General features: G+C 52.8%; 1 protein-coding gene across 2 annotated transcripts in view; it reads right to left on the reverse strand.

Moving 5' to 3' along the window:
* Window positions 1-12,555, reverse strand: part of DVL3 (dishevelled segment polarity protein 3) — a 34,895-nt gene that overhangs the window by 7,811 nt on the left and 14,529 nt on the right. For both annotated transcript variants that reach the window (XM_064516714.1, XM_064516713.1), the window contains exons 2-5: window positions 5,133-5,202; window positions 1,281-1,402; window positions 761-867; window positions 49-184 (exon numbers count right to left, since the gene is read on the reverse strand). In XM_064516714.1, the coding sequence (XP_064372784.1) occupies window positions 49-184; window positions 761-867; window positions 1,281-1,402; window positions 5,133-5,202 (435 nt within the window). The remainder of the gene's footprint in view (window positions 1-48; window positions 185-760; window positions 868-1,280; window positions 1,403-5,132; window positions 5,203-12,555) is intronic.

Consider the following 12,555-nt stretch of genomic DNA (forward strand, 5'->3'; position numbering starts at 1 on the left):
GGAAGGCAGGGGGAAGCCAGTGTTCCTCCAGGCCCTAAGCTCTCCTACCTGCTGGTGGAGTCATCCTCATCTGAGTCGAAGAAGCTGGTGGTCTCCAGCTCACTGCTCATGAGTGTGGAGGAGCTCTCGTACCCGCCCAGGTCTCGGCGTCGCTCTCCCTTCACCGTCCCATTCACCCTAGGTGCTAGGAAGCAAGAAGATTCAGTGTGCTTAAGACAGGCCACAGGGAATCCCTCACATCAGGGCCCACAGTAAACCTCTCAGAAGGAGTCTGGCCATCAGACAACCCCATCTGGTGCAGGCTGGCTCCGAGATCCATCTCCTGTGGGATACCTCTTTGACCCCACTAGAAGATGGGGAAGAGACTGATGAGCCAACCAGGAATAAGGCTGCTAAAGTCAAGGAACACTGTTACAGCTGGGCCTTGGCAGACCAAGGAGCAGCATGGAGCAACAGGAAGGCTACAGTCCACTGCACTTTTCACTCGGAAGGACTGAGGCACTGCTGTCTCTCTCCCACTCCTGAGGTTTCTATGCGAGCAGTCTCCTTTGCCCCTAACGGTCACACCACCAAACTCTGATGCCACGTAGGGGCTAGCTCCTACCCCCAAGATGAGGTTACAGCCTCAGGCCATTGAACAGCCCTTCTGAGCTGAAAAGGTTCTGCAGAGCAGACAGAGCTGCCCCATGTTTGGGGCTAGTCCCTCCCACCATGCCCCAGCCACGTGCTACAGAGCTCTGGTCACAATGCCAACACTCACCATGCTCTGGTCCATCTTTCCGACGAGGTCGTTCCCTCTGCGATGACACCACCGAGTCTGTCTCTGTCTCATTGTCCAGATTTTCCCGACTTCCCCCAGTGTTAGGACTGTGATGAGATAAAAGGGACAAACACGTCCAACAGGGAATGGCCTAAGCAGGCTCTCTCTACGTCTATGCTGGCAGGTGCACACCTACAGCCATCAGCTGTCTCCCTCTTCTGAGGAACAGGAGCAGACGTCGTGGGGAACAATGACAGCACATCTATGCATGCAGGGCAAGGGACTAGGGAAGCTGTATCAGCTCTTTGCCAAGTACCCTATACTGCTTTCAGCGTGCTCTTGTTTGTTAAATGATAGAGCGCCACTTCAAATCTGCTCCCAGCCCCATCATCAGGCCCTCTAGTTGGCTGTGATCCCTGCCAATTCAGATAGGGACACCCCGGTCTCTGGTATTCCCATCCTGGTTGAGAACAAAGTCACTGGTCCCTAGGAAACCAGGATGTGTGATCAGGTAACTTACTGAAAGGAGGGGGGCCTGGAGTCTCCAATTCCTCCTGTGCGCTCCATGGAGGGTGGCAGCTCTGTTTGGTTATCAGCACAGACCGACCCAGCATCTGAGTGTGACCCCTCTGCAGACACCAGCTGGAGGGATGAGAGACAGAGAACGAAATGGCTGAGGAGGGAGGAAAACATTTACAAGTAATAACATCTCAGTGGCCAAACGAGTCAGCCATAAAGCCTGTCTGGTCCAGTACCTCATCTCTGACAGTGGCTAACAGCAGGCGCCCAGGAAAGGGTACAGAATGAGGCCAAGCATGTAGCAACATCCCCCCTCAACACGCTCCCAGCCTCCATCTATTTGTCATTTGTCTATTTGCCCATTCCTCAGGGATTTCTTGAGCAGCGAAATCCAGGTGGCTGAAAGTCCTGCTTTGAGTCTCTGACATCAGTCTCCACACTCGCACTGCACAACTTTTGAGCTCAGATAAACTTTGGCAAATGTCCTGCAATGAGGAGGGGATTCCTCCCAGTTCTTACATCAAAAGAGACAGCAATCAGTCATTCCTTTTTTGACCTTCTCTTGATTTTACTGGCCTCAAGCTGTGGGACCCAGTAGGATTTTCATCTTCCCAGCTCCCAGGAGTTGGGCTAAGAGTCCAGAGCCCTGAAGCAGACTCCGGCATGCTGCCTTCTGAGTTCCACAAAACCTCTGCAAACTTTCAACCTGTGTCCAGTTGAGTGAGTTGGGCACAGCCTCCAGTCATCCTCTGGGAGGCTCAGCATCTTTTCCAGGGCAGAAATTTAAGCAAGTCTCAAAGCCCAGAAACTATTTATAGTAGCAATGCTTCGGGGCAGCCCAGGCACACCTACCTCTGGGCCTTTAGCTCTTAACATAAACTAGCTATTTCAGGGCTCAGGGAACGGGACAGGGCCTTTCCCAAGGTGAATGGGCTAGCTAAAAGAAAGAAACAGACTAAGTTCAACTGAGCTCAATGAAAAGTGGTTCCCCCTCCTTGGCCAAGGAGTGAGTTCCCAGAGAAAAGGTGGAGCACAAGAGCAAGGGAAAGTCGATTTCCATCTTCAAGGACTTCCCAATGCACCCTTTCATTCCTGTGCTTGTCTGTCCCATGCCTGTTCCCTGCAAAGCACAGGCACTAGAAAGCAGGGGGATTAGTGTTAGGGGAGGACCGGAGGGCCCAGCATCTTGATCTGCCCCAGATGGAAGAGGCTGTGGGTCAGCCTGGAGCCAGCCCAGTAAGGCAAGACCACCAAGGCAGGAGTCAGGCCTCAGTCTATGCACTTAAACCAGTTGCCTACTCACGTAATGACATGAGAGGTCTAATGTAACACAAGTAAGGATGTGCCACCACGGGCAAGGACGAAGAGAGTGAGAAGGACCATGAAATGAGGGCTGGAAAGGAGCTGGTGAGCTGATACCTGCTCACCAAACTGTAAAGCCCAGGGGAAATGCAGAAGCAGCCCTGCCGCTTGTTGGTGGGGGCAACCACATGTGTAGCAAGGAAGCGGGAGCAGCTGCCAACCAGACAGGAGGAGGCAGAGCCCCTGTTTCTAGAGGTTCTGGGCACTTCCCAGCATCACTGACGAAACAGTATGAGCCATGCACCGCCCAACTCTGAGAACTGGGGAAATCAGGAAAAGAGGGGCAGATGGAGCCCACAGATTATCATCAGGGCAGGAGAAGAAAGATTTGTTGCCAGAGCGGCACTGGGCACAGCAACAGGGATGCAGCTAGAGCAAGGAGGACAGAGCAGCTCCAGGAAAGCCTCAGCGGAGGGAACAGACAGGGCAGAGAGCAGTCTGTGGTGTCAAAAGCTGCAGAGCCCGTCCTGCAGGCCCCAGGACAAGCCCAACAGCTCCTGCTCTCACGACTGTCTAACCAGCTCTTGTCTTGCTCTCAGCTAAACTCCCCTCCTTCCAGCAAGCCCCAGGCACAGGCCCAGCTCTGCTCCCAGCACCCTCCAGGTGACATGCCTTCCCAGGACACATCCCACTCCCTGGGGGGCCACATCCCTGCTTGGGCAGCTGCTGCCTCGGAGCACAACGGGAGAAGAGACGCTGGCAGTGGCCAGCATCTATCAAATAGTACGGGGAGGGGGCAGAGGGTTGCTCCCGAGCAGGAGTTCTGATGTTGCCTTCCTCCAAAACTCCTGGGGCTGGGATTTCCTCCAGGGAAGGTTTCAATAACCACTCTACGCTTTTCCTGCCTCTTTCACTGTCAGGAAATACTCGCTCCTATCCAACTCCCCATCTTTCCCTCTCACTAAAATATGCGCCAAGTTTCTAAAACAGTCTCATTCCAGCCTGTCTGGCAGAAACAGCAAAGCAAATGTTCCCCCTGTCCCCAAAACAACCACAGACAGGGGGAATCTCAGCAGGGAAAGAAAAAAATGGATCATCAGCCATGCATAAAGGTCCCTAGGACTGCTGTCACCCTTGCTGCATAAGAGCTGGCAGCGGTGCTGACTCCAGGCACAACTGTCCCACGAGGAGCCAGCATTTCAGACGCTGCCTGCAGCAGCAGCACGGCACCCCGGTCAGACCAGAGCACACGCTAGCGTTCTGCAGGCAGATCAGACCAAATCGCGCTGGACCCACACCATTCACACTGAGCAGTCAGCCCCAGAGAACAACCACCAGGAAAGCCAGTGGCTGTGTGGACATACAAACCACGTGGAAAAGCAGGCCAGGTAAAAAAGAGCCACGGAGAGGGCTCTGAGCCCCTGGGACCCCCTGAGAGAGCATATGAAAACAAAAGGCAGCTGGAAATGAAGCGAGGGGGAAACGTCTAGGGACAGATGCAGCAGTAATAGCATGGATGGGGGATGAGAATGGATGGGCTCTGTGTTTTGCGAGGGCCCAGCTAACCGCTAGAGGGAGGAGTGCAGACAGTCCCACCGCCGCAGCCTGTGGGCCTCTTTGTGTCGGAGCCCAGAGCACCCGCTTTTCCTTGCGCACACAGGGCTCCACCCTGCGCTCTGCGCAGCCGGCCTTGCAGCAAGAGCTAGTTTGGCAACAGGGCGCCTGCCTGCCCGGTCCTGTTACCCAGCCTTTGCCATCCCCACCCTCCTTGGCCAAATACAGTCGCTTCACTGTCCCCCAGCCCAGGCTCAGCTGTTTGATGCAGGGATAGGAGAAGCATCAGGTCTGGTTTGCAAGAGGCTGAAGATTGTCCCTGCTCAGTGGCAGCTTGGTGGCCTCTGAAAAAAGGCACTCGGGTCTTCGTTCTGTTCTGGGGGCAGATCCACACACCCTAACCAGCATAAACTGCAGCTCAGCAGGGGGGATAAAGGGATGATGGGCTGTGGAGACTGAATACCCTCTCCCCCGCAAACAGAGGGTCCCCTTTGGGGCAGAGGGAGGCATGCGGGCAGGGGACAGAGCATGTGCATGGCATGGCATGGCAGGAGAAGCTTTTCCTGCAGCTGCCCAGGCAGTACCTTTAGTCTTCAGGGCAGTCAAATCCAGTCCGCTTCACCAGCACTAAAGTCACTTACGCCCTTTGCGCCAGTCACCGGGGTGGGACTTTCTTGCAAAGCTGACCCTGCCGTAGGGGCACATGGGTTACACTGCGGGCAGGCTGGGACCATCGCCCCTGCTAGGCATCAGCTATAGCGAGCTCTCGGCAGAGGCATCCCCCATCCTCCCTGATATGGGGGACCCAGCATCACCTTGCCCAGCCTCCAGCAGAGGGATGGCAGTGTGGTAATCCAGCTCATCAGCTTTGGTAGCAGTTAGCACTTTGACAGTACAGAGCAGTCCTAGTGCTGTTCTTGGCACTGTGCAGTCAAATGGTGGTTTTCGGAGGGAGCAGAAACAGGCAGAGAGATAACGAAGCAAGAGACTTGCTTACCCATGACACCACCCGGCCATTGAAACAGGGAAGCTTGGCATTGTCATCTGAGATTTCTTCTTTCACCACCCTGCAGAGGGGAGAGGAGGTAGTTAGAGCTGGACGCAGAACTTCAGAGCAAAAGGAGACTTCCCAAGTCGTGTGTTTGCACTGAACCACAAACAGCCCGGGCTAGGGCAAGGGACAGAGAGAGGACCTGCAGCTCCCTGCTGCTCACCCTAACACCAGCCTGTCCCATGCCCACAGCCTGACTGGCAGGCTGGGGAGGAGAAAACAAGGGCAAAACAGACTCTCCCATGTGCTTCCAGCTGTCTTGCCCCAGATTCATACTTTAATCAGTCAACAAAATTCAGATACACATTTTTACCAGTTTGCTTATTTCTAAAGAAACGCCTTCTTTATGATGTGAAATGATCACAACCTCTGTCAAAGACTTTTAATACATGAAAGTGAAATACATTAAACATGCTGCCTCCCAAATGTTACTGTCGCTTTTTAATTATATACATAACATTTCAACATCACTTGAAGCTTTATAGTTGTGCCACAATGTCATGTTCCTGTATTACACAAACAGCTACATTATTACTAGCCTTCATAGCAGAGGAGTGCAGATAATTTTGTTTTTCCAACTGTAAAAACATCTGGTTTCTTTGGGGAGAAAATTTATTCTTTCTGTTTTAAGTATCATTGGGCACCTGAATACTTTGGCCACAAAGAGTCTGCATTCGAAACAACTTATAAATTCACCAGATACAATTAATGCTGTCTTTGATAAATCAAATTTAATTGCAAAACAGGCTTTAATAAACTCATTTGCCTTCCTACAAAACCGCTACATTTAAAGTATTTTTATTTCATATGAAGAATTTTTACAAGTAATTTGTGATATTTCTAAATTTCCACTTCCAAGCTACATCTGAGGTAGGTTGACACATGTGCTGGAAAAAAAAAAATCATGTAGCAGCTAAAGAATGAATAGATGATGTTGGGGGGGGGGGGATGAGCATCAAACAGGAGAAGGAGGATGTGAAACAAAGGGAAATTACATATTAAAACAAAGTAGCTTGTAGTAACTAACATCATAAGCAGAGGTAGGATCACATCAAGAGCTCTCAAGGGTCCTCAAGCCAGTCCCCGATTCACAGAGAAGGCAAGAGAACGCAGCTGGACCCGGCACCACGACTGCTGCCCCAGTCTGTCATGCAACCCAGCCGCTGCCATCAAGACGCAGTATGCCGGGGCTTGGAGAAACAGGTACTCTGGGCTCCAGGCTGCACTTACTGAGGCATTGACAGCTGCCCAGTCGCTGAAAATAGGACAGCAAACCACATCAACACTTGCAAAGCATCAGGAAAAAGCAAATGAACAGTGCTTGAACACCAAAACCTGGGGAGCAGGCTCTGCTCCACCCTGCCAGCCTCGCTGGTCCCTCCGGGGACACACGTGCTCAGCAAGGGGCGTCTCGCGGGCTGAAAGAGAGCAGGCTGCCAGGTCTCTGCTGGCAGCTGGCACTCACGATCCCTGCATAAGTTGGAGAGCCAGCAAAGGGAGCGGACAAGTGCTATCCATCCCCGGAAGGCAGACTAGCAGGTCACAGTCTGAGCAGTCTAATCCACTCCCGAGATGAGTGTTAATTCCTCTTGCGCAGATGGAGAAGCGGGGAAAAGCAGGAAAGAAGCAGTGAGGCCAGATTAAAACCCTGCCCGCCTAATGCTTCTCCAGACCGAGTTCCCTTGCCAGCCTCTGCCCAAAGCTCCTGCAGTCCAGGATGAGCATCAAACACGGTCAGTCTCTCTGGGACACCCATCTCAGCGCCCTGGCCAACTCTCTCACATGCAGGCAAGTTGTTGTCTCTTCACTTCCAAACACACACGCACGCACCCCAGGCTGGCTGCGCTAGCGTCCATTCATACTGTCGCCAGTAGCCTGGACTTCATCCAGTTCCTAGAGAGAGCTTCAGGCAGAGCCAGTTTTCAGCGCTGCGTGCTGTTTGCCCAGGGACACAGTCCCGTCTGCGGGCGAAGGGACAGGGTGACATATTGGCAGGGTCAAGATGACCAACCGCTAAGCACAAATAAACTAATCTGCTCTCAGTGGGGACAGAGGAGATCAGCTCCCACACACACCCCTGCCTCCCTTCAGCTACGACGCCCGAGGAAGAACAAACTGCTTCTATCCCGAGAACTGATGCTCTCATCACTCCTATTACTCTGCTGTTGCCCCAGACATCCCAGGGGTCAGCTTCACCCTGGAGCAGTTTTCTCCACGAAGCACTTCCCTACCCCAGCCGCTGCATTATTTATCACTATTTATCACTCGGATGCCAGAGCACAATGAATTATATATTTAGACTCCCCAGAGCACAGACTGATAGTGCTGGGCTGGTGTCAGGCGCATGCCGAGCGAGACCAGCCCTGCGACGCTGCTCACGTCCGTCAACCCTCGCACAGCCTCCAAGCTATTCGAGTCCTGCATTCCTCTCTAGCCTCAGCCCTGTGCTAAAACATTACTCCCCGCTACCTCTCACCACTCTGCTCAAGTCACACTTCCCAGTGCGAGTTTGCATGTATGAGACTTCTGGCTCCTGCTAGGAGACTCCAACCGAGCAGCCTCTGGGGGAGCTGTGCGCGGTGCCACGTTTTCTCCTGCGTCGTTGCAGGGAGAAGCAGCCATGAGAGGAAACTCTCCCACAGATCTGCTGGATGAGCCCTCAGTCGATGGGGCCTGAGTCTGGGAATCCCAGAAAAAAACAGACCCAAATGAGTTCCGGCTCTCTCAGTTCTTGAAAAGCCTCTCTATTCGGTGGGAGCCACAACAGCTCAGGGAAAACATCTGCCCAAAGATGATCGCAAAGGGACTGTCTTTAGTTTACCATTCTTCAGGCAGCCCAGTTTCAGATTTTCCCAGGTTTACAGAGCTGCTGGGGGTTGGGCAGAGAACGGACGCCCTTGCTAAGCAGTGAAAACTCCCCAGTACAGAGAGACAGCCCGAGCTTTGCCCAGACGAGCCTGCACTCGGCCTCCGCAATGCAACAGAAGCGCGCTGTGTTGCTCCCCGCAGAGAAGCGCTCCGTGCAAACGGCGCTCGCAACCCCTCGGCCTGTCCCCAGAGCCGGCAGAGGTGCTGCAGCCAAACTGCTCACTCAGCGTCTGGCCCACAGGCCCAGCGCTCCGAAACGCTCATCTGCATTGAATTTTCCAACAAAGAGACCTGCGGGAGGGAGGGCGGGCGGGCGGGAGGAGGGTTACAGGGGAGGCAGGGCGAGTGGGCGGATGATTCAGCCTCCATCCCCAGTGACACTGGGGCGGCCTGTACGTGGGGCCAAGCCGAGGGGGAGGAGGGGACAACTCTTGGGTTGCTGACGGAGCCAGGCCGGGCTTCGCAGAGCGTTTGGGGAAGCAGGGCTGCCAGCGCTGACACAAACAGCACATCTGCTCCCATGCAGCTGGGGGAGGGGAGAGGAAATCCAGCCCGTCCCCCGCCCCATCCCTACCCCCCGCCGGCTCCTCCGAGAGCTGGCAGATCCTCTCCCCGTGACCTGGGAAGATGCCATGCTCCCAGCTTCCCGCCTGCTCTCTGCCGGCAGAGACAGCCGAGGGGAGATGGAGCTGGCAGCTCGCAGCAAGGATGCCGACAGGGGCGAGAGGGAGGCGGGCAGACACTTCCCTCTCTAGGGAGCCCCAGACCAGCTCAGGAAATTAGAGGGTATTTTATATCAGAGTCATGTCCTAGGAATGAAGGGAAGGTGGGGAAAAAGCGAGTGTGCACAGGAGAGACAGGCAGCAATAAAAATCAAGCCTCGGAGACCGCTGCGCTGTTAGAAGCCCCTGGGCTCCGCAGACATTACCAGCGAGCCGAGTGTGCAGCTGCTCCGCTCCCGGCCTCCCCCATTTCCCTTCGGTGGCCTCCAGCCCAGACAAGACTGCAAGCAATACAAGGGAGTTTCTAGCTGCAGCCAGCTCAGGTCTCTCCTGAGCAGGACCCGCTAACCACAAGGGGGTCACGACGAAGAAATAAGATGGCGTAACACAAGCTAACGTGCTCGGGGAAAGGAGGAATCCAGGAGGCGTGAACAAAGGCTCGGATGGGAGGTTTTGAACCTCAGGTTAAGGAGCATGCTGTAGCGCAGCAGCAACCACTGCTCCTCTCTGGGGGTCCCCACCCAGATTCCTCCATCTCAGGCCTCGCGATAGGGAGGCTACTCAGAGAGACGCAACCGTGGGACACGGGAGTGACTGGAAAAGTAGAACTGGGAGTTGGGGAATAAGGATGGGGGGCGGCAGCAGCAGGAAGAGGGGCAAGAAAAGGGAACCCCTCAAGCACATTAGGCATCTCAATGGCAAGGATAACAAGGAGCTTGTTACCAGGGGAGGTGCAAAGACCGAGAAGACACAAGTAAGCAGCAGCAACTGCACACTAAAGAGCCGGAAAGAGGAAACACTAGTAGAGCAGATAAAGTAAAATGTGCTCCTTCATTTAGTTCAGTTATGGAGAGGAAAGACCTTCATGGAACAGTGACATTTCTTCCAAGATCAAAGGCCAGAAATTCAATGCTGAAGTTAATCTTCTACTATACCCCCCCCCCCCCCAAAAAAAAGTGCACAGCTTAGGTAGGTCACTCCTATGACCTTAATCACCCTCACCTACTACAGCCCACAGAACCACTGAAAAAACAACAACAAAACAAAACAAACAGGAGACATTCCTACCTAATACCACAAGCTTCGGGGACTAAAACACCAAAAATGTGATCGCATTTTCAAGACCTGCGGTAGCACACACCCTTTAGGGCAGGGATGTCTCGTCTCCAAGCAATCAGAGATTAATGATGCTGAATAACAAAAGGAAGCACCTTCACGTATTACTGTCCAAATGTGAGCAACTCCTAGCTCTAGAGCAAAATCCTCCTCCCACCAGCAAGATCAGATGCTGGGGCCAAAGGGACGAGCTTTGCAGCACTTTCACCAGAAGAGAAAATTGGACAGGGCGATTCTCCAGCAGAGTACAGATTTCAGTTGCGAAGCACTCGCTCGTTAGTCTAAGCCCAGACATGACACGTGTGCTTCCTGCGGGGATACGATCCCCTCAAGGGCTACGGGCCTAACCAAAGAACATGCATGCCAACGATCACACGTGCATGAGCAAGACCTTGGGCTTCACAGGCAAACAGCGTGCATCAAACAGGATTAGAGGATTTGAGATGTCTGTCCCCCTAAGCCAGGGGATTCTTGGGGTCTTCCTCACCGTATTTTTTAATCTCCTGTGCAGAGGAGTACATAGGGTATGAATTTGTGCAGTGCGTAGGGGTGAGAAGGGTTCTCTGAGTATAAATGGAGATGATCGTTCCCCTTTTTAATTTCTCTCCCAAGCCCCCAGACAGAGCATTCTTCACCACTCCTCCATTTCACAGCACAGGGTAAAAAGGGAAACGCAGATCTGCGGGTGTTTTGGCTCTACTAGACCCTGCTCCACAAAGGACCCGCTGTGCTCCTGTCTATCTGTACACACCACGACGGCCAGTCCCTAAGCAAATGTGAACTCCCTCAGAGCACTGGATTTACCTGGGGTCATTTTTATTAGAAAAAACAACAACGACAACAAAAACACACAAATCTACCGACCTGCTAACACGACAATAACACAGTGCCATACCAAGCAGGAAAGGCCACCCCCGTTCTCCTAACAAATCAAGGGAGCTTTACAAGGATCCTGTAGAGAGCAGATCACCACATCTCAAGCTACTACCTGCACCCCTAAGGAGCTGAGATACCACGTCTGGAAGAGAAAACATAAGAACATCCTCGTCCATTTTAGTGTGTAACCTCTACAGCCTCCCTCAACTACCACTGCTATCCCAAGGCCTCCCCACATATCCCAGAGCTACATTATTGCCTAGATGGTCACTCAGGCAGGGACCGAACGGGCACCTAAGATGGCAACTCTTTTTCCCAAGAACTCCTACTCAACCCACTTACAATCATCCTACTGGACATTCATCGAGAAAAAACACAGCCCAGATAGCCTAGAGATGCTTGGCTCCAGCTGGATTTGTGTTCAGTCATATAGGTGTCACTGGGTGGGAGATGAGAGGACAGATTTACTGTTCATCTAGCCCAAACACTGGAAAAGGAATGTTATTTAGGAATGAGCCATTCAACCTCAGAGGCCTGCCTAGGAGCAATACTTAACGAAGCAAAGTTAGAGCCTTGGATTTCAAAGTGAGCCAGAGAGCCCTGGCAACCCCTCCCATCTTGATCTCTGGAGTGACCATCTGGCTGCAGCACTGCTCTGCAAACAAGCCGGACAGGCCTCTCATCAGACCAGGATGAGGAAACTGCATGGAGAACTGCAGGAGGCACCTCCATATTAATTAATCCTGCCCTTCCCAAGAGATGCTTCCAACCCCCAGAATGACATTTTGAGACATCATCAAAGGAAGCATTCTCCAGGCCCCTGAAGGTTCAATGACACTTTCAGTCTCTTTGAATTGGAAATCAGGACAAACAAACGGGAACTCCCAGCCCAAGCCCAGCCAGACTCTTCACTCCTGTAGCTCAAACTCTTTCAGCTCCTGCACAGTCCAACACAAGCATACAAATGCAAGGAGTGACAGTGAGAGAGAAAGATTTGAGGAAAAACAGCTAAGGAAATGACCTTCAGGGAACCAAGACAAACCCACAGATATACAAGTGACCAAAAGCTAGGTTTGTATTTGAGGTAGGATAGAAAACAGGCCCAAAGAGGCCTCAGCCGAAAGGAGACAAATGCATAGGAGAGAGGGCAAAATCCCAGTACAGTTGCTATGGTTCATGTTAATGCTAAGAGATGGCAAACAAATAGGAGGAGGCTTGGCCCCATATGACACAACTCCTGGATACCGGCAGCTAGAAGAGCCCACAACATAGAGAGCTGCAACACAGCAGCTCCCACTGATAAAAAGAACAGAGATTTTGCAGAGAGATGGAAAAAGGGTTTACTGAGCTACTGAAGGTAGCAAACCTCCAAGGTCCCAACATCTTTTTATCAAGTAGCCTATTAAAGAGGCTTCAGGGCCCCATGGGGAACTCCTTGCAATTCTCCATAGAAGTCACCCCTCTAGGCTGACTAAAAAGCAACAGGCTCCCTTGCAGTGCCAAGAGACTGCACACCAGTTAAGATGACAGTATACGAAAGCAAGGAGCTGTAAAGGCTCCAAGGGCTGCTGCGGGGGGCGGGTCACAGTGGTGTTAGACCCTCTTGCTGCCAGCACATACAGAACGGGCACGGGAGGGGGACATGACGTCCAGGAAGACTCTGCAGGCCCCGTGCTGAAGGTAGGTTTAGGCCTTCCTTTTCCGGCCCATGGCTGAGGGATGCCAAGTCAGCCCTGCTTTACTTAACAGCAGGCAAAGCTCCTGCCAAAAAAGCGCTGCTGCTGTGG

This window comes from Dromaius novaehollandiae, chromosome 9, assembly GCF_036370855.1.
Source record: "Dromaius novaehollandiae isolate bDroNov1 chromosome 9, bDroNov1.hap1, whole genome shotgun sequence".
Taxonomy (NCBI): Eukaryota; Metazoa; Chordata; class Aves; order Casuariiformes; family Dromaiidae; genus Dromaius; species Dromaius novaehollandiae.